Source organism: Camelus dromedarius, chromosome 1, assembly GCF_036321535.1.
Source record: "Camelus dromedarius isolate mCamDro1 chromosome 1, mCamDro1.pat, whole genome shotgun sequence".
Taxonomy (NCBI): domain Eukaryota; kingdom Metazoa; phylum Chordata; class Mammalia; order Artiodactyla; family Camelidae; genus Camelus; species Camelus dromedarius.
Window position 1 is genome coordinate 15,605,159 of NC_087436.1, and position 22,936 is coordinate 15,628,094.

The 22,936-nt window shown below is 41.3% G+C and overlaps 1 protein-coding gene across 3 annotated transcripts in view; it reads left to right on the forward strand.

The window, feature by feature from the left end:
* The first annotated feature begins 592 nt into the window (after positions 1 to 592).
* Positions 593 to 22,936, forward strand: part of SH3D19 (SH3 domain containing 19) — a 156,209-nt gene continuing 133,865 nt past the window's right edge. For all 3 annotated transcript variants that reach the window (XM_031464811.2, XM_064490337.1, XM_064490296.1), the window contains exon 1: positions 593 to 792. In XM_031464811.2, the coding sequence (XP_031320671.2) occupies positions 681 to 792 (112 nt within the window). In that variant the 5' untranslated portion in view covers positions 593 to 680. The remainder of the gene's footprint in view (positions 793 to 22,936) is intronic.

Sequence of the window (22,936 nt, forward strand, 5' to 3'; positions counted from 1 at the left end):
CCAGAGGCTCGATTTAAAAGAGAAGAGGGAGAAAGAAAAAAGCCTGTGATTTACGCTGAAGCGCCACCAAACTCCAAGCCAAGTTTGTTCCCAAGTTCAGCGGCTCCCAGCTGCCCCATCTCCCCAAGTCCGGCTACAGGCAGGTTCCTCCTCCTCCTCCTTTTGTTTAAGTGTCAAGCAAATGGGTTTCCTGTTGACACCGGAATAATGTGAAAGGGCAGGAAGAGGCCAGGCCGCCTCCTCTTTCCCCCCTTCCTATCCCGTTTATTTATCTTATACACGTTTCTTTCGGTGGAGCGGGTGGTTCCAGCGTGTGCGGCTGCGGGGCGGCCCCAGAGGCCGGTAACCCCTCCCCGAGGAGGCGCGGCCCGGCCGGCCGGAGCCCGCCCGATCCCTGGCTCCGATTCCGCGGGGCGGGGAAGGGGAAGGGAAGAGGAAGGGGGAGACAGTGGGAGAGGGAGAGCGGGGAGAAGGCGGCCGCCGGGGCTCGCGAGGAGGCGGGGAGACCGGCTCGGCCCGCGCCCCGCCGCTCCCCCGCGGGCTGCAGGTGGAGCCGCAGAGGTAGCCGCTTCCGCCGCCGCCGCCGCCGCCGCCTCCCCGGGGCCGCGGTCCAGGCCCGGAGGCTGCTGGCGCGGGACAGCGGTGCTGGCGGACGGCGCGCCGGGGCCCGCAGCTCGCCCATGGCTGAGGGCCGGCGGCGGGAGGACGAGGACGAAGAGCTGCGCGAGCGCCGCGAGCTCGGGGGCCCGCGCCGCGCCCGAGGCCGTGCGCTCTCGGGCCACTCGGCCGCAGGTGAGGGGCGCGGGCAGCGCGAGGGGGTCGGGGGGGTCGGGGACCCGGGGACCCAGGGGTGGGCGCCCCGGAGCCGCGCAGATCCTGCCCCGGACGCCAGCGGCTCCCTCACCGGCCCGTAGGGGACCCGCACCTTCAACTCTCAGAGGCGAAGAGGGAGAGAGAGTGGCTTTTCCATCCTCATCCTCACTTTCGGGCCAAGCCCGAAGAAATTCAAGCCTGTCTCTATCCGCTAGTGACCCTGGAGCCTAAACTACACGTTTTCCGTGCAAACTAAATCCAAGAGCTGCTGGCTTGGAACTTGTGGCCAGGGTGGTTACTTATCTCTGGATGAGTCAGGCCGGTGGAGAGTTCGCTGGGTCTGGCCGTCTGGCTGGTGAATACCCCCTCCCGATAGGTCGGCCTGCGCTCTCGCAACCAGGTCGAACCACGTGCTGATTGTCCAGCCGGGGTTCGGTGCCTCTTGGACTTCGGACCCGTGACAGTCTTCCCAAACCCCCATCGCCTGAGCTCACCAGTTTTCTATAGGACTTGCTTTAGTGTTATTTTGCGGACAACCTCACCACCCCTCCCCCAACCCCCGGTCCAGAATATCTCATTCCAAAAGGCGCATCCTTTGGACTGAGAATCATTTCTGGGCCTATAACTACTTTAATGATCTTGTGCTTTGGGGTGCACAAAGGCGGCACGGATCAATAGTTTGGCACATAAGGGGAAGAGTGAATAAGTGTAAATCCACACCCCTTCCTTCTTTCCGGGGCAGCTTTTCAATTAAACATAGTAGAGAGGAAATTCTTCAGCCTTTGGTTCCAACTGGATAAGCCAGTTATTGAAAACAAGAGGGAAGAACAAACCTACGGAGATGACAAACAAAAGGCCGATAGAGAAGTGAGACAGATTCAGATGTGAACATTTATTAACACCGCTTTAGAAAGTGGAGTATAGCGAACGATTTATCAAGCCAGGGACAATCTTTTCTCTGTGGCTCCCTTAACCTAAGAGAAAGTTGGAGAATTTAAAGACAGTAGGTCTGTTGGGAACCAATGGAGGGTAGAAAATGGGATGAAAGTAAAGAGTTTGAATGCACATGAAAAAAAAATAGTCAATTTGATGCTCTTGGTAGGGTCTTGCAGTTTTAAAAATAATGCCTTTTGCCCATTACTCTTTCCATCAAAATAAGGCATTTTACTATCCACAAGAACATCAACTGTTTTGAAGATAATTTGACAGTTTTGTTCAGCATAAGGCAAGACCAATGAAATTTGTTCAGTTTAAACCAAGACCTAATGAAATAAATCTCTCATATTTGTTTGTAGACATGAGTAAATATTTCTTGCAAGAATACAATGAAAAAACTTTACAAAGATGTTCCTTCATTGAATTACTGATTTAAACATACCTTGGTCTCCTATTACCTTCAGCAAAAAGCTTCACTCTCTTTTGCAAGGGACTGTACTGTGAAGAAGTCTACCAGAGGTCAGACTAGATATGATCCAGATATATACTTAACATTTAGTTGCAATATGTGTATTTATTCCAAGGCTGGCGGAAATGGCATTTTGTAACTTGTTTTTACCAGTTCCTTAATTCCCCATGGCTAGCAGAAGCTTTTCCAGGCTCCGTGATAATATTTTGCTGAAACATGACATAGTGTACTTTTTCACACAGAAATTGATGTTCGCAGTCTCTGACCGTTTAATATACCCTGTCTCCGTTAAGCAGTGAGGGACGGAGATCTTACGGAGTGGGCAGAGGGTTAAACTTGCCGCTGTTGGTCTTCTTTCTTTTGAGATACAGTATTTAATAGTTTACATTTCTTTGCTGGCTGTGCTCCTCTTTCCCCTCATTAGTTCCCGTGTTTTTCAGACTCCATCGCATTCCTTACCAAGCTTGGGCATTTGTTAGTTATGTTCAAGCTAGACGTTCTCTCTCCAAGTGAGAGAGTATGAACTGACCCAGAGGCTTAATGTTTCTTCTTTTTAACATCTTTCTAATCTTTCACCTTTCCTGTTCTCATCTGCTCCCTCCTTCCTCCACCACTTCATAATCTGAAGATTTTCTTTTTCTTTGATCTCACATAGCTTGACACCATAAACTTAGGGTTTATGGACCCGAGGGAGTTTGTGAAGTCCTCTCCCTGCTAAATTGAGGTGTGCTTGTGGAAATGCATTGATTAATTTTGCAGTGTACATTCAGGAGGGTGTATAAAACCTGTACATTATGAAATAAAACTCATGTAACCTGTGCCCAAGCTGAGCAATAGAATATTATCATTTCACAGAAGTAAACTTCAGTCCCTCCCAGGCATGGCTTCTTCCTTCCCCATGAGGGAATCACTTTTTTTCCCCTTGCTTTTATGCACAATTTTACCTGTGCAGTTTTACCTGTATGCATATGCATACGTATGTGTATCCGTATACAATATTATTTAGTCTTACGTATTTTACAACTTCATATGCATGGAATCATTCTGTATATAGTCTTTAGTGTCCTGCTTTTTTTGCTCAACATTAAGTTTGTAAGATTTATCCATATTGTTATATGCAGCTAAAGTTTCTTTTCATTGTATGAATATATCCCACTTTTGCTTATCATTTTTTATTGATTTTGGTGTTCTTTATTTGCACAGGAATCCCAGCTTTCATTGGTTGCATGTGTTGCAAAATCTTCCACTCTGTGGTTTATTTTAAAAATTTGGTTTATGGTTTCTTTTGATGTGGAAATTCTTAATTTTAATATAGGTATATTTATGAGTCTTTTTCTTTATAGTTAGTGTGACTTTTCCCCTCACTGTCCCCCTTGGTTAAGAAGGCGTTTCCTACCTCACGGGCATGAAGATATTCTCCTGTATCTTCTGTGCTGTCTCCTAAAAGTTTTGTAGCTTTCTTTGAGGAGAGGTGCCATCGCTTTCCTCAGATTCTCAAATGAGTTTGAGAACCTATGACTGACATGCAGCATTTTTATATTGTTTCTCCAAAGGGCAGGGAATACAAAATTCTAGGGCTTCCCTTAGTCACCTGGAAGAGTGGTAGGCATTTCATAGGGTTTAATAAATACTAAATAAATTTATTCTTTCTACCTGTTGATGTCTTTATGGTAAACTCTGGAAGGACAGGTATAACTTCTCCAATATATTTCAAGGGAAATGACTGGTATTGCAAGTCTGAGGTCACAGAATAAAATTCATTGTGTTCCCTATGAATTAAGTACTTCTTACATGTGATCCCCTATGAGGGAGGCATTATTTTCTCTATTTTATAATTGAAAAGAGTGAGGCTCAGGAATATTTAAGCCACTTGCCCCAGATCCCTCAGCTAGTAAATGGCAGGTTGGGGATTGAATTCAGGTTTGCTTGGCCTGAAAAGCCGTGTTTTTCCAAGCTGTCCCTCTGGCTACTGATAAAAGTTAGTTGCTACGAATATGCCACTCATTTGTACCCGCTTGGTGCTTGTTACATTTTAGAAATGCTTTATGTTCATCTGGTGCTTTTCTACTATAGGAAGGGCTTTCACAGCCTCATGGAACTTGATTGTTATATCAACCTGAGAGGGAAGAGGGTACATTTTTATTATCCCCATTTCAAAGAGTAAATTGAGACTCAGAAGTGTTAAAAGACGTAATCTAAAGTAACACAGACAGATATAGCTGCACCTCTGTTATTTCTATTGGGTGTTTCAAGTCATAAACTATAGTTTCTTGGTCATATGGCCCAGAGTTTGTGGCTCTGTGTTATAAGTTGTATAGTTTTGAAAACTGCATTAATTTTTTCTGGGCCACCATCTTACAGTTTTTTGTTATTAGGATTACAAAGTTTATCTATTTTGGGAAAGTTAAGTCCAATAGATATTGTGGACATATGTACATATTGTTTAAAAATCCTGCACTGACCGAGTTCTTTAAGACCTGCCTAGTGATAACTAATATAATAACATGATGTATGCAAAATGGTGTAGAAAATACAGGGAATACAAGGAAGTACATCAAATTGGTTCCCTGCTTTTAAAGAACATGTCATATAATTAGGAAAGATAAGACTAATATACTTTAAAGAAATAAATAATAATGTGAAGTAGTCCATGATGACTATCAAATGGAGTTTAGCATGAGCGAACCAGACTGTCTTGATTCACCTCTTACTGTGTGACCTTAGACAAGTTACCTAACCTCTCTGTGCATCCATTCTTTATTTGTAAAGTGGGAATATTAATAAAACCTATTGCCCAGGGTTTGAGCATTAAGTGAATTAGTATATGTAATACCTTTAGAACATGGCTAGGCATGTAGTAAATACTACCTATAAAGTAATTAGCATTTATGTATGTGTATTTTTGTTATTGTTAAATTATCTGACCCTTGGTTGAGTCTACATTTTTCTCTATTTGGGAACAGTTATGGGATTTCAGGTTGGCAAAGAAAAAGGGGGTAAAACTGCTTTACTATTTCTAATCAAATGTAGTTGCTTTGCTTTGGAGTTCATGCATTTTTCTGAAATCTGTCAATCTTACAAGACCCCCAAAGACTGAGACTAGTTCTTCATTTGACATTCCTTGCACCATACAGACAGTTTTAACATGGCTTGTCATGGTGTTTACCTTTTATTCAACATCACAAATGAAAAGCTCATTCTAGTGACATAAGCAGTTGTGCTCACAGTGGTTTCAGCAAATCAAATGTAAGTTGATGGTCCTACATCCTATTTTTAACCAGGGTGCATCCCTTTATTTTTTTACTTATTTTTTTTTTTAACTTTGACACTATTCATCCAGTGCTTCTATAACTGCATTGGCATCTTACATTCTGGGGGTGATTCTGTTTTCCCTCAGATCATTTCAGCTTTCCATTCAATGGTACTTAGAGTCTAATCCTCTAAACAGTTGGGTCTGTCTCAGTTAGCTTTGTCCTCCAGCAACTAGCAGTTTACCACATCTTTCTGGGCCTTAGTTTTGCCTTATTAATGGAAAGGATGAGACTTCCAACTTTACATTTTATGATTCTAGGAGATGAGAGGAAAAATAACTTCTAACTTGGCTTACAGAAGTTTGCCAATGTGTAGGTCAGATCTAGGGGGAGTTCTCCAGGCCCCTTATGAAGTACTGTATTGGTAGGAAAAAGCCAAAGGTGCCAAGCTCAAGACACTGCCTCACCCGGAGAGGGCAGTCACATTAGGTTAAGTTGCCCTGCAAGGACCTGCCTTTCAAGGTAGGCACTCCACTGATAAAGTGATGATACCCCACTTTAAATGTGGGAGGCATGGGACGTGTTCTGGGGGGATTTATAATACTGAACATGAACAGAGGTACGAGGAAAATGCTATCAAGTAAATTCAAGAGGTAAATATATGTTTAGTAGCTGCAGAGCATGGGAAAGGGTTAAGGCTGGAGAGGAAGGAGGCTGGCTCCTTGTTTATATGAAGGTAGAACATCGGTTCCAGTCCCCCAGCAGCCGTAGGCCTCACCGTTAGGGGCTCCAAGCTTGCCTTTGGGTGGGGATGGGTGCCTAGAAGGGAAGAGGTGCAGAGGCAGTAAACCATTGTTTTCTATGTCAAAATAAAGTTTGTTTTTTTGGATAGTTTTAGATTTACAGAAAAAATGTGACGATAGTACAGTGTTTCCCGTCTACCCCACGTTCAGATTCCCCTATCATTAAGATCGCCAGAGTTTGTACCTAATTCATCTTTTTACTTTGCAGGACCCTATGCAGGGCACCACACTGCGTGTAGATGTCCTGTCTCCTCAGGCTCCTCTTGGCTGGGATGGTTTCTCACATTTTCCTTATTCTCGAGGGCCTTGACCTCGCTGAGGAGTACTGACCAGATAGTTTGTAGAGGGTCACTCTTTGGGGATTTGTCTGATGTTTTTCTCATGTTTAGGCTGGAGTGATGGGTGTTTGGGAGGTAAGGTACCATTTTTACCACATGTTAAGTGTATACAGCAGGAACATCATTCATCACTGTTGATGTTGACCTTGCTCACCTAGCCGAGGTGTGTCTGGCAGGTTTCTCTATTCCAAGATGACTCCCTACACACCTCCCCCACTTCCATACCACAGGTAGTGAAGGACGGGACTATGTGGAGCCCACACTTAAGAAGGGAGGAATTATGATCCACCTTCTTGAGGATAGTATATCTACATACTTTTTTTATTTTCTTCTATACAGGAAAGATGATGATGATGATGATGATTTTTACTTTCACCTTAGTTTCTTCAGGCTCTCCAGACATCTACATTGGGATTGTGTTTAGACTCTGTCTTTTGGGGAATGTAAGCTCAATTCCTCGACCCTAATTCTGTCCAGAATATCTGATGTGTGCTGAGTCTGGCACATACTTTCTCCATAATTAGAAAGGAAAGGCATGAAATGCATATCCTACTTGAGGTGACCTTTGATGAAAACTCAAATCACACTAGAGTATCAACATGTACTAATATGAATTCCCTTCCAATTTTAGAAATGGAGAGGAAGTAGTGTCTGAGAAGAATTTGGAAAAGCACTGGACAGGGATCATCAAATAATAACAATGAGTTAATATTTATTGTGCCCTGGGTCCCACGGTAGCATTCTAATTGTTTTCCATGCATTTTTCTCACTTAGTCCTCATAGCAATCTCATGAGGTAGGTGTGATGATTTCCTTCAATTTTACAGATGAGAAATCTGAGGCCTAGAGCGGGGAATAATCTACCCAGGGCCACGTACCTAGGCAGCCACTAGTGGCAGACTTGTAGTTGCCTACCCAACACTCATTCCTGTCTTCCTTAGTCAGTGGAATGGCACTGCTGAATGTGGCAATGTCCCTACCTGCCTAGGAAACTGCTTCACCCAGCCTGCTAATGAGATGCAAGTAAAAGTTGTTGAGCGGCATTTCTAGGAAATTTCTTCAAAGGGTACTTAACTGCACAGACTATCCCTTTGCCCTCATCACCTTCCTTCCCCCTCCTACCAGGAACACTGGTGTGTAGCTCACGGCAACCAACCTGCGTCATGAGGTTAACCTGAGGTTGGAAGCCATGCACTGAGAATGGATGGAATCTCAGTGGATGGGATATAGTCATCGTATGAGTTTTTGATTGCCTGCCTCCTCCTTTATTGGAGAAAAATCCTGTCTAATTTCAGCCACTGTTATCTTAGGTCTTTGTAACTAGCAGCCAAATGCAAGTCCTGACTGATAAAGATTCTAACTTGGTCTTGTTTCTCTCTCCTACCACCAGGCTATCGTGGATTTTGTTAACGTGAGGTTACCTTAGGATACGTAGGTTCCTGTTGCTCTTTTGTACTTGATTGTGCTGTGACCTTGGACAAATAACTTAGAGCCCTCCCCCCACTTGTGCATCTTTTGAAAGGGAATTATTCATTCTACTCTCTACAAGTTTACTATGGAAAACATGCTTATAAACTTCAAGTTCTCATGTGTGATGTACGGTTCTTGAAGAGAGTCACAGTCATCCTTGGACAAGTTTAAGGGCATTGAAAAGGAAATCTATAGAATCTGAACACAGTTTTCTGATTTTGTTGTTTGGCTGGGTGCCAGGTCTGAATCCTTCTCAGGGAATAAATAACTAGAAGCTGTGAAGGGAGGTGATTTTGTCCTTCCTCTGAAGCAGACATGCAGACTAGCAGTGGCATCACAGATGAGCTTATAAAGCACGCCAGGGCTGCTGCTTAGGATTCAGAGTTTTGTTTTCGCTACAGCTGCCTTCATTGTACCAGCGCGTTGTTTTCTCAAGAGACATCAATCAAGGAATCGCTATACTGGAAGAAAGCTAAGTGCTTTTTCTCTGAGAGCTAGCCAAGAACAAGGGGCACAGAAAATGTTTGCACAACATGTGGAGAATTCGTTTTTCTGGCAATAAATATCGCCATTTCCAAATAGTCCTTTGAGCCCAGTAGAGAGCTGTTCACTAAAAACCTGGAAGGCCCTTCAGCAGGGGCCACCCATGTAAATGCTCCTTTCTTGTCTAGTCACCACCCCCCTTTATTTCCTCACAAGGACTCACCCTGAACACACACTAGGTCAGTGGAGATGACGAGCTAGCTGGAGATGATCAGGTAGATTTGTGTTTCTCAGTTGAGGTATAACTCCTGCCAGTGGAGGGTGTGGTTTGTAAGTGGAATTCATTTGGAGTAAGGAGTGGTGTTGCGAGTTTTAAAATGTGCAGACTTGTATTTGAATACTGATTACTCTTAATTAGATGCTTAATAATGTGAAATGCCTAATGATCACAAACATTTTATCTTTTATGCTGTTCTATTCCTAATTCTTCTTTCTTCTTGTGGTATTCAACTTTCAAACATTTTGTGGTATTTCTCACTGTTTCTATAGCAATGGGACCTTTAAACAGGGCTTCTCAAACTTTCATATGCCTATAAATCACCTGGTGAGCTTGTAAAAATGAAGATCTTGATTTAGCAGGTTTTGGGTGGAGCCTGAGATTCTGCATTTCTACCAAGCCCCAGGTGTTGCTGCTGCGACTGGTCCCTGGACCACACTTTGAGTAACAGGGCCCTCAGTTACTTCTACCTCAGTGCCAGAGTTCTCGGTGCTGGTTGAACATCAGAATTGACTGGGGAGTTTTTAAAAAGATGTACACTCGTGACCTCACCCTCAGATTTCCTGATTAATTACCTTGGAATAGTTGTTGGAGAGCTGAAGTTTTGAAGTTCTATGTGAGGTGAGTGAGACTCATGGGTTTAGTGTCCTATTAAAAAACGTGATGTTGAGCAGTTTCAGTGCACTTTCTTTGTAATTTGAACTGTAATGTTTCTCCATCATAAGTAATTCATGTTGTGATGCCTTTGAGTCAAGCAGAAGAAATAAGTGGAATCCACTGTGCATTTTATACACAGATTTTATGCAGTCCTGCTATGATCCGTAGCCTAAAAAAACTCCACATAAAGAATGATGTAAGGAGCTATTGTTGATGTAATTGGAAAGCAATGTACATAATAGCTACATTCTTTCAGATTGCAAGGAATAGAGGCCTGTTATGCTAACCTTAGCTGATGGGAGGCTTACTATAAGGATACACTAGTAAGGTGGAAGACACAGGAAGTGGCCTCAGAAGTCATTTGGAAATAGGAGCAGTTCTAGGAAACTGACAGCAGAGTACACTCCTTTGCAAGTTGAGATGATGGTTATTCCTTATGTCACTGACAACACCATTTTTGTGACTCAGTTTACCTCTATGTGCTTCCGTGGCTTCTGAACCTACTGAATAATTGGCCCTCTCTTGCTTTTCTTACAGTCAGCCTCCCCAAGAATGAGGACCCAAGTAGGTTGGCCAGCCACAGCCCTGCACAGAGCACCCTTTTTGGGCAGGTTCTCATGCTGGTTGACCTCAGAGGCCAGTGACAAACTATAGATAGCTACCTTTCCAGACCCATCCCTGGTCCCTTCTGGAGAAGGATGGTTGGTCTTGTGGTACCCACCTGGCTCCCTGCTCGCAAGAATTGAGAATCACCTGCGGCTGCTTCTGTCAGATGGGACTTGAGGTCTGGGGTGGTGGTCTGAGGTTTCTTAGAATGGAGAGCAGGTAAAAGTGGCAGATTCCATGCGTGACCTGAACACTCTTTCAGGAATGAGTTCCACGAGGGAAGATTTATTTCGTTCGTTGTTACAGCCCCGTAACTCAGAAGGGTGCCTGGCACATATGTTCAATACGTATCTGTCAGAATAGAATAGAATTTTTTAAAAAATGATGTGATGTTGTCTTTATTGTTCACTTGATCACATTTTATTCTAACCCGAATCCTTGTGGACCCAATGATGGAGAGTGACTTTCTACTCTGTCCGTGGCTCACCGAACCAGTATGTTCTAACGCACAAGAAATTTTCCTGTTGTCTTTTTGGTCTTAAGACCATTCAACGTTTGCCCCTTGGTGCTCTCCGTACAGCTGGCGGCAGGCTCTGGGCTAGGGGGGCAGCAAATGGATGTCAAGTCCAGCGCCGGGAGTCCTTCCTAACGGCCTCCCTTTAGCGTGTTCTTGGCCGCCGTGGCAGTGAAGCAGCCCCGCAGGGCCTGGAACCCTTGACAGCGCAGGGGTCCCCCCCCCACCCCGGAGGCGGCCCCACCCCCACCCCCACCCCCGGAGGCGGCCCCCCCACCCCCACCCCCGGAGGCGGCCCCCCCCACCCCCACCCCCGGAGGCGGCCCCCAGGCTCCACGCGCAGCCGCAGTTGCTCCTTCTGAGCGTCTCGCGGCCACTCCTGGCCCGACGGCTCCGCCATCTTGGGTCTCTGTTGAATCGGACGTGAAGGTTCGAGTTTGGGTTTGGACGTCTGGCCATGCAAAGGAGGCTGCTTTTCAGGTAAAGAGAGAGAGTGGGAAGATGAGAGCCGCCGTTAGTTAGAGCAGCAGCTGCTGCTTAAAAAGCGCCAACCCCCCCTGTCTATGTGGAATGGGTGGAGGGTGGACATTGCCAGAGCTCTTTCTGAGGAGGGATGACCCGGCTGGTGACGCGAGCGCCAGGCCCAGCGCTGCTGACGTGCCCTGCCTGGGGACGAGGAGCTGGCCCGTTGACACCCTCCCCGGGAAAGGGACAGTGATACCAAACATGTGGTATTAAACCTTAATTAGAGCGCGTTTGCTATTAGTATTAAATATCGGGGCCAGTAAAGTTATGTAGCAGTTGCGACAAAACTTGAGCGCAAGGATTTTGTAAATCTCATCACCTCCTAGGTTTCCAGTGAATGTTTAATGAAAGTAATGAAGAATTGGGGGTTTTAATTCCAGTGTCCTGTAATCCTTTGCTGTGTTCGCTGAAAACTAGATTTCTTAACTCCTGCAGTAGGTTTTTACAAAGTACCAACCGTTTAGCACGTCTGAATAAAACATTTTATTTTTCAGTCACGAGTTAGTGCTTAACCTATGTCAGGAACTCGTGGAATCTAATAATCATAAAGTTGGTTTCCGTTTTTAAGATAAGAAAAATGGGGCAGAGAGAACTAGAGCTGGGACTTGAACCCCTGAGGTCTTTTTTTTTTTTCTCCTTTGATTTTTAAATTTACATACAACAAAGTTGTCTTCTTTTGGGTACAGAGGTCCGTGAGCTTAAATACAGGTGTAGATTCATGTGACCACCTCCATAGTCAGAATATAGAACAGTTTCATCCTCTTGAAATTCCTGTGCTACCCCTTGCAGTCAGACCTTCTCTACACCCTTAACCCCTGGCAACCACTGAACTGTTGTTCTGTCTCTAGTTTTGCCTTTTCCAGAATATGATACAAATGGAATTATTTCACCCAGCACACTGCTGTGCAGATTCATTCATGTTGTTCCGTGTATCAATAGTTTGTTCCGTGTTACTGCTGAATAGTACTCCATTGCGTGAATGCATCACAGTTTTTTATCCATTTACCCCGAATGAAGGATGTTTAGGTTGTTTTCAGTTTTTAGTATTTATGAATAAGGTGCTATAAATATTTGTATACAGGTTTTTTGCATAAACATAAGTTTTTTATTTCTCTGGTTTAAGCACCAGGGTATTTGTTTGCTGGACCATATGTGTATATTTAACTTTATAAGAAACTGCCACACTGTTTTCCAGAGTGGTGCTTATACCATTTTGCATTATCATCAGCAATGAGTAAGAGTTCCAGTTGGTCCACATACTCACCAGTACTTGGTACTGTCAGGTTTTTCTTGTTTGTTTTTGTTTTAGCCTTTCTGATAGATGTGTAGTGATATTTCATTATGGCTTTGATGTGCATTTCCTTAGTGGATAACAATGTTGAACATCTTTTCATGTGGTTAATTACCATCCATTAGGTCATCTTTTTATTTGCTTATTTCATTTTTCAGTTTTATTAGGTAGAATTGTTACAATTTGACTGCACATACACAATATATTGCATGTAAATACATATACACAATATGCTGCACCTATTTTTTAAATTTACATATTTATATACTGTTCATTGTTTCTAAGAACGTTTAGAGCTTTAGCTTTTTAAACTTACATAGTTATCAAAGAAATAAAACCAGCCACAAAATAAGAATTAATTCAAAAAGATACATACACCCTGCTATTAACAGCAACATTATTTATAAGTGCCAAGATATGGAAGCATCTTAAGTGCACATCAGTAGATGAATGGATAAAGAAGGTGCAGCATATATGTGTAATGGAATACAGCTCATCCATAAGAAAGAAGGATGTTTTACTACTTACGGCTCTTCATTCACTTTTTTTTTCTTCACTTCAAAAACCAGACTTTTATAACTGGCATAAACATTAGGTCATCTTTGGTGAAGAATGAGGTCTGTTCTGCACCCTCTGGTACTGGTACTGGTACCAGGAAAGCAGGCTGTTATTTTCAAGGCTACCACTGAGCTAGAGAAAGGAGGATGGGACCAGGGTAAGTTAAAATGCCACAAAGCTCACTACTCTAACCAAAATCCAGCTAGTTTTTCTTAAGTGTTTTACGGTACTTAAATGCATCAAGTGGTTGTTGCAAACTTTTGGTTAATTTTCAGAGTTCCAAAAAAGTTGATTCTGCCAGTTTTTAATTGCTTTTATGGAGGACAGACTTTTGGAGTTCTTTATTCTGCCCCACTGTCACTGATGTCACCCAAGTACAGATTTAAAAAAAGGAAAGACTGGTTGAGATTGTTGATCTTTTTATAAGCAAATAGGCCCAAGTTTTCCCAGTAAAATACCAAAAGAGAAGGTATGGATATTCTTAGGCATTTTTGAAGTATTCATGTATCCTACAGTAGCATTATCAAGGTATTTGAGGAGCCTCACTCATCTGGTTACAGTGCTGGGATCAAGACCTTCCATTTAAATCCTGCATAGGCAGCTTGCTTTTCTCAATTCTAGGCCACAGACAACCCCTAAACTGTCTGTTGCCTTTTAAAACATGATTTCTAAAGGGTATCTGGCCAGGGGAACCCATATTCCTCTTTGTTTTTAAAAGAATGACTCAGAGAAAGTAGCTTTATTGCAATGTTCTGTTATAAATTAGTCACGTATTAACACTGGGGAGTGGAATTGAGGAGGGCATGGAGTGTGTCACTTTATATACTTCTGTATTGAGTTTCCTCCAATGAATATTACTTTGGAAATTAAAAGAAAGGAAAATAAATTTAAAATACCATATGAAATAATTGCCTGCTGGTCTAGTGTATTTTTTGTTTATTTTGTGATTTTTTTAAAAAAACTTGTTTTGCCTTAAGATAGGTTACTACTGTGATCAGAGCAAATGCTGTCCTGTTGATAAAAGAAATGATAACGTTTTGGAGGAAGTGATAGTAGTAAAATTGTGTTTCCTCTGAAGATCATTTTTGAAACACTGGCTAATTTATCATTCATTCACCTATTCCGTCTTATGACATTGAAAGCTGTTTAACTAATCAAAACCTACCCTTAGCATTCTCTGCCTTATTTTTTCCTGTGTATTTCATCTCCATCTTGTGACCCAGCAGAACCTATTCTAGAACATTACATTCACAAGACCTGCATTTTAATGCTAAACTTGCCACTAACCAGCTGTCTGTCCTTGATTTAATCTCTCTGGGTGTCAGCTTCCTCATTGACAATATGAAGGCCAGGGGTCTGGAAACTGTAACCCTGTGGACCCAATCTGGCTTGCTGCCTGTTTTTGTAAATAAAGTTTTGTTGGAACACAGCCAAGCTCATTCATTTACATACTATCCATGGCTGCTTTTGTATGATGTCTGCAGAATTGAGTAGTTGCAACAGAGTCCATGTGAGCCTGAAATAGTTACTGTTTAGCTCTATCAAGTTTTCTTTCAGGTTAAAAATTCTTTGTTTTAGTTTTGGATACTTGGCAACTATTTCTTTTTTGCTGTCAGATTGCCAGAAAAATTCAACTGAAAGAGAGGAAACACAAATCACACATTGCTGTTTGTTAGACACCTACATCCATCCCAAGTCTGGCATATTCCGTTGTTGATGCTGTGGTTCCAACAATCTGTAAAGCTCAGTATCATGTAACGGTTATATTCAACTGGTGAGCTACAGCTCAGCCTCACTTGTCTTCTTCATTCTGGGATCCTGGCGGGAGGAGCAATCCCTAACTGGGAAAAAGAGCAGTGGACAAACCATGTGCCAGCTTTTAAAACTTACGCTCAGAAGTGGCATATATTACTTCTATTCACATTTCTTTTGCCAACTTGATGTTAGTGATGCAGGAGGGTATAATCCTTCTGTAGGAGGCCCTGCAAGTCACCTGGTACCTTGAGTGGGTGGATAATCCTTCTGCAGGGAGGGCTGTGAAACACTGGTAACAGCATCATCCACCACAGCCTTCTCAGAGGTTAGCTAGAGTGAGCAGACTGAAACTAATGGCAAAAACTTAGTTTTAGAATTCTTTGTGTATTGTATCTTTTATGAACTCTGTGCAACTAATAAGTAACTAGAAGTTGGCCCATTGAGCTTTTGGAATATATTCTAATTTTATCAACTTGCTTCTTTAATAAATACTATTGTAAAAATGTAATGTCTGTTTGGATTTCTTTTTTATACACTCTTGATGTGTTTAACTTAAAATTCTCATCCCTAAGTTATCTTCTCCAAGGTTCCATATCTCACAGAATGATGCAACTCAGGTTGCCCAAGCCAGAAACCTGGTTGAAGTTCTCCCTTACCGTGACTACTTATATCCAATCAGTCAGTTACCAGAGTCTATTGAATATATCCCATACCTAGCCCTTGACTCAGTCCTCTTCTCTCTATCCTCATGGCTACCATCCTGGTCCAGGCATCTCTCACCATTCATGACAGCCTTGTAACTAATTAGCCTCTCTACCTCCTGGCTTGTTTCTCTCTAGTCCATTCTCTACATAACCACCAAAGTGATTCATCTAAAATGCAAACTGATCATTTTATTCCTCTGCATTAAAACCTTTCAGTGTCTTATTTTATCCTCCCCTTAAAGCTCAAAATTTCTTAGCATGGCCTTGCACCTTTTTTCCTTTTTTTTTTTTCCTGAGTATCCCCAGGTCTGTCTTGTATATACTTAGTTTACGTTCATGGCTGGAATAACATAATCTTTCTTCTAGAAAGATTTTTCTAGAGCATATTTTATGAACTCATGTAGTATTTGGTAGATGTCTTTCACTTGTAGAGACACAACACTTGTTGAAAAGTACTGTGCAAAGCTGGCTGTGTGCAGGATTGAGCATGGTCCAATGGCAGGATGCTCTGCTCCCCCATCCTGATGTTCAGTGGATTGCTCCTTCTTCCAAGGGCTTGGCTAAGCCAGATGAGCTCCAACGAAAGGCTGGTCACTTTGGTTTGTTTTACTTTTTCTGCGAACTGTTTTTAGAAGTTTAAAATGTACTCATTTTTGGAACTAGTCATTTATTGGACCTCTTTAAGTTAAGCTAACATTTTTCTTTATGATACCAACTCAGCAGCTTCTGGACAAAAAGAATGTAAAACAAATGCATTTTTAAAAATATTATATCCTCTAGGTCTTTCATGTTAGCTCTCTGTTTCAGAAATAAAAATAGCTTCATTGAAGTCATAGGAGTACAGGCGATTTCTCCTAAAATCCAAACACTTGCCTTTGAAGACACTCTGGTGATTTTAACTTTTCAGGCCAAAATGTTTTCATTATTTAAAATTCATTGACACAAACCTTCTTTGATCAACCAACTGCTATCCTTCCTTTTTATCTAGCTTACTTACATGGAATTTTTAATAAAAGGGATCAGAAGTCTCAACTCTGAAACTTTGCAGTTGTTGTAACCACAGCTTTCTGTTATCATAAGCTAATTTTTAAAAGCAAGCTAATTAACGGGAAAAAAACCAGGTTTAAAAAAACTACATTTGTATAAACATTTTAAAAGGAGTCAGAGGAGAGGGAAGGGTATAGCTCAGTGGTAGAGTGCATGCTTAGCATGCATGAGGCTCTGGGTTCAAATCCCCAGTACCTCCATTGAAAGAAAGGAAGAAAGGAAGAGAGAGAGAGAGAGAGAGAGAGAGAGAGAGAGAGAGAGAGAGAGAGAGAGAGAGAGAGAGAGAGAGAGAGAGAGAGAGAGAGAGAGAGAGAGAGAGAGAGAGAGAGAGAGAGAGAGAGAGAAAGAAAGAGAAAAGAAAGAAAGAAAAGGGATTATACCTTCCTCCCCTCACCAAAAAAAACTAAAAAAAATAAAAAGGAGTCAGAGGTATATTGCATTTCTTGGCTTGTGGCCCCTTTCTCCATCCTCAATGCCAGCAGCATAGTCTCTTTTCTCCTTCCATTCTTCTGTCTTCTGCACAGTCTCATAAACATCTCTGACTCCAGCTCTCCTGCATTCCTCTTAAAAAAGATTTGTGATTATATTAAGCCTACCCAGATAATCCAGGATAACCTCTGCATCTCGAAAATACTTAGCTTAATCACATGTGCAGAGTTGCTTTTACCAGGTAAGGTAACATACTCACAGGTTCTGGGGTTAGACAGGGACATCCTTGGGGGCTGTTACTCTGCCTTTCTTTTGATTTGATAGCCCAGTAAATCTGTTCCTCCTTCAGCCTTTGCCATTTTGTTTAATGGTATGGCTGTCCTCAGGCCAAAAACCTAGAAATCATTCTTGATTTCTCTTTTAAAATCCTTATCTTTTCCATCCTCCTATCCCAGCCATCCCTTTCCCCTCATTCCCACCACCCACATCCAATCCATTGAATCACATCCGAATTCAATCTGAATGTTATCTCAGTTCTACTACCCTACTGTGTCTAGAATCTGTTCTCTTCTCACTAATTTCCACTAAAATCAGGATGCCTTTAGCATTTTGGAGCCTTAGGCCCTCTTCCTATCCTATTCTTTTTATGCCTGGGTGTTCATAGTTAATTATGGTACAAGACAGTGTGGGCTAGGTGTCATAAGAGTGGTAAAAAGAGCCATGGGACCAGACCCCAGTCACTTCATTCCAACCACATGGAGATAGGAAGTAAAGACTTGCATGGTAGAAGATGCTGGGGAGAGAATTTGAGTCAATAGAGGTAATTATCCTGAAAAGCAATTGAATTTCCCATTAAAGATTTCAGTCTTTTTTTTTCTTCTTATGACAGTGAATATTTCTTCTCATTTACTGATTGTAGGGGATAAAATTAATCTACTCTCTTCTTATTTTGAATGACTCCTTCCCTTTCCCTCCTTCCTGAAGAAGGAACATGTTTAACAAAATTCTCAGGCAGCTGATTTCTAGTATATAAATAAACTGAGCATAATCAGGCTTGGTATAGAGAATATTATAGCTTTAGAATGAAGCCAAGCATCTGAAAAGATAAAATACCTGTTGTTGAAATAATACAAGAATATATAATATCTACGTTTTGTTATTCTGAATCCTTTTTCTATAATATTGCTGTATTTGAGGGGTGACTTTACAATTTAGTGAAATAAAAAATGGGTGATTACTTTAAATAGTCTATTATATAAATAGAAGATCTGGAAATAACTGTATTTCCTCACTTTCAGGGAAGAAATTTTCTGATTGGATTTTCAACAACCTTAGCATATAGCTTTATTTGTTAAACGTGACCCTAGGAAATCCCACCTTAATTAAAATTACTCAAAACAAGAAAATGAAAATTGGAGCATATTAAAACCAGATATTCCAAGGAATAAACAATTCTGCAAATTAAAATAGGTTTTTAAGGCAGAACTGCTGTTGAGCCCCGCTCCAAAATAGAATATAAAGATGTTCCTGTTAATTTCTTCTCATTTGGTCAGTGGTGGTGTCATGGACAAAATTCCTTACCAGTAAGTGTGACATTTTAGTTTTGTGAATACAAATGTTTATTGATTTTTTTTGTCTTCTAGTAATGTGTCCTCCAGGTGCTATATTCATATATTGGGTTAAGTTTTGTATTTTGTGTTTTAGCAGTTGAAATAGAAAATGTATATAGTTGGTTTGAGCCTTTTTTGAAATATTGTCACAAGAATTATTTAGAGGATCTTTAGAAAGCCCTAAATATACTGCAGACTAGTTGTTTTTTGTTTAAGTGGGAGAAAAACTTCTTTGTTGTTGTTCTTGTTTTTTTATTCTCTATATATTTTTATTAAAGTATAGTCAGTTGACAATGTTGTGTCAATTTCTAGTGTACAGCGTAATGCTTCAGCCATACATTCATTTTCATATTCTTTTTCACCATAAATTACTACAGGAAATTGAATATAGTTCCCTGTGCTATACAGTATGAACTTACTGTTTATCTATTATATATATATATTAGTATCTGCAAATCTCGAACTTCCAATTTATCCCTTCCCACCCCTTTCCTCGCAGAACCATAAGGTTGTTTTCTATGTCTGTCAGTTTCTGTTTTGTAAATAGGTTCATTTGTCTTTTTTTGTTTTGTTTTTTCAGGTTCCACATGTAAGTGATATCATGAGGTATTTTTCTTTCTCTTTCTGTCTTACTTCACTTAGAATGACAATCTCCAGGTCCATCCATGTTGCTGCAAATGGCATTATTTTATTATTTCTTTATGGCTGAGTAGTATTCCATTGTATAAATATACCACAACTTCTTTATCCAGTTGTCTGTAGATGGACATTGAGGTTGTTTCCATGTCTCAGGTATTGTAAATAGTGCTGCTGTGAACATTGAGGTGTGTGTATTTTTTTGAATTAAGGTTCAAGAAGTGGAAAGACATCCCATGTTCTTGGATTGGAAGAATTAATATTATTAAAATGGCCATACTACCCAAAGTAATCTACAGATTTAATGTGATCCCTATCAAATTACCCAGGACATTTTTCACAGAACTAGGACAAATAATCCTAAAATTTATATGGAATCACAAAAGACCCAGAATTGCCAAAGCAACACTGAAGAAAAAGAATGAAGCTGGAGAAATAACCCTCCCAGATTCAGACAGTACTACGGAGCTACAGTAATCAAAACAGCATGGTATTGGTACAAAAAGAGACATATGGATAAATGGAACAGAATAGAGAGCCCAGAAATAAACCTGCAAACTTGTGGTCAATTAATCTTTGACAAAGGAGGAAAGAACATGGAATAAAGAAGTCTCTTCAGCAAATTCTGTTGGGAAAACTGGACAGCTGCATGTAAATCAATGAAGTTAGAATACTCCCTCACACCATACACAAAAATAAATTCAAAATAAACACAAAAATACACTCAAAACTCAAAATAAACTTAAACATAAGACAAGACACTATAAACTTCTTAGAAGAAAACATAAGCAAAACATTATCTGACATAAATCTCAGCAACGTTCTCCTAGGACAGTCTACCCAGGCAATAGAAATAAAAGCAAAAATAATCTAATGAGACCTAATTAAACTTACAAACTTTTGCACAGCAAAGGAAACCATAAGCAAAACGAAACAACAATCTATGAAATGGGAGAAAGTGTTTGCAAAAGATGAGACTGACAAGGGTTTAATTTCCAGAATATATAAACAGCTCATACAACTTAATAACAAAAAAACAAACAACCCAATCCAAAAATGGGCAGATGACCTAAACAAGCAATTCTCCAGTGAAGACATACAAGTGGCCAATAGGCAGATGAAAAAATGCTCAGTATTGCTAATTATCAGAGAAGTGCAAATCAAAACTACAATGAGGTATTACCTCACAACAGTTAGAATGGCCATCATTCAAAAGTCCATGAATGATAAATGCTGGAGAGGGTGTGGAGAAAAGGGAACCCTCCTACACTATTGGTGGAAATGTAGTTTGGGGCAGCCATTGTGGAAAACAGTTTGGACATTCCTCAAGACTAAAAATAGACTTACCATATGATCCAGCAATCCCTCTCCTGGGCATATATCTCTGTTCTTTTTTTTTAAACGGCTTTATTGAGATATAATTCGCATACCATATACTTCACCCATTCCCTGTTAGTTTTTAAAACCATTTCCTTGGGTCCTTTCAGTGTGTTTCTCAGATATTCACTGCCTCCTTTTCTAATCAACAGACAAATAAGTGGGTTGAGGTGTATAAGAGAAGGATTTTCCAAGTACAGAGGACAGATTAAGACCTTGAGGTAGAAATGGGATGACGGAATGAGAAGAATATTGCTGTGGGTAAGAAGGGAAAAAGCAAATAAGTAAGGTAGGTGTCCTAGATGATTTATAAAGTAAATGGTAAAAAACTTGGGCTTGTGCCTTTCTTCACCTTGGTTAATGGGGCCTTATTATAAGGGTAGTGCGGGTAGGGGACAGAGAAGACCAGAAACAGCACACAGCCTCATGGAATCAAACCTTCCTCACTGATGTTTGGGTACCAAAGCCCTCTAGTGTTTTGCTTGTTAGCTCATTTGTATTGAGTCTCATTATTTCTGCTTCTTGCCTATTTCTGCTGCTATCCTAGCTACCCTCTCTACCACCCTAGTTCCCTCATGGCCTCTGCATACCCACATGAGCCGTGGTGTGGGATTTTCTATTCTTCTATTCCTTGACCCTGCCTTCAGACCTCAGTGCCTTCTCATCCCACTGAGAATACAATTTGTAGTCCTTACTGAGGCCTACCAGGGTGCTGCTCCCCTCTCAGTTCTCACCCCATCCCCCTGCTCACAGTACTCCAGTAGTGACCTCTGTTCTAACTCACACACACCTAGTGCCCTCCCACCTCAGAACCTTTGTACTGGCTGTTCTGTCTACCTGGAATGTTCTCTCCCAGGTATTTGTCTTGCTTCGCTCTTTCGTGCAGGCCTCTCTAAATGTCACCTCCTTAGAGATACTTCCCTGACCACCCTATCTAAAGTGGAATTCCCCCACCCTGATACCTTATCTGCTGCTTTTGTTTTATTTTTCTTTACCAGACATTCTTGTACTTAACAGTATAATAAACATTTACAGTTGGCCCTCCGTAACCAGGGTTTTTGCACCTCTGGGATTGGTTGAATTGGAACTCACAGATACGGAGAGTCGATTTACTGGGGCCATTTTATATAAGGAACTTGAACATTTTGGATTTTGGTATCCATGGAGGTCCTAGGACAAACCCACATGGATACTGAGGGAGGGCTGTATTTTGCATCTGGTTACTGTCTCTCTCCTCCACTGGAATGTAAACTCCTAGAACATAGGCTCTGTGTGTTGCATGTGCTGCCGTATCTTCAGTACCTAGAACAGTGCCTAGAACACAGTGGGCACTTAATACTGTTGATTGCATACTGACATACCATTAGGGCCCATGTTCAGATTTCCCAGGAGAAGGGTCTGTTGGGTTGTCCAGTATTTAGTGCATCTGTTGAGTAAGATGCTAGGCCAACTGCCCCACGACCTGCTAGGCAGCTCTTTAAGTCAGGTGCTCATCCCTAGTTAAGTCCAACCAGGAGTGATCTGGACAGTGAGGTCATGTGGTCTTCTTTAGATACCACTTTCTTTCCATTTGAATGGGCTTGTCTCTACAAAAGTTTTAAATTTCAACTCGTTCATGAGAAAAATTTTGTCGGATTTCCATGCTGCAGAACCGTTGCTTCCTAAGGGTCTGGAGAAATGACAGGAAGCAGTGTTTTGACTCTTTTGACCTTTATGTCCTCTTGCTGTTATCGTGGCTCATACATTTGTGTGTTTTCTCTTCCTATTTATTCTCCAGTTCTTGATTTTAGTCTGTCCTTTCTTCTGCATTTTTCTTTCTTGCCCCTCCTCTCTCTCTTGTTCTTTTCTCTCAGCTGCCATTTTGCTTTGCCCTCTGTGTCATTCCAGAGCTTGCTTAGCTTGAATTGTTGTCTCTGAGAAACATTTCAGTTTACCTGCTTTGTGTACTGTTTGTTCCTTTGTGCCGTATAGCTGGAAAGAGGTAAGGAGAATGGCACTGAAACATTCTTTCCTCCCTTCATCCTTTTATGTAACTAGTATTTGAAAACCTCCTTTCTGTAAGATACTGTGCTGGGCTCTGGGCTATCTGAACAAAACACCCAGGTTCTTAGTTGGGGAAACAAAGAGATTCTGTGTTTTTCATTCATTCATTCCACAAATATTTATTAGGACTGGAATATAGTTGGTGGCAAAAACTAAAATTCTTACTCTCGTGGACCTCATTACATTTTAGTAAGACAGACATACATTAATTAGACAATTACACAAATGAATGTTAAATGACAGCTATGTGGAGTCCTATCAAGGAGGGCTCCATAGTATTATGAGAATATGTATTGGAAGGATTTGTTCTCATCAGGAGAGCTAGGGACAGCTTCCTTGAGAAAG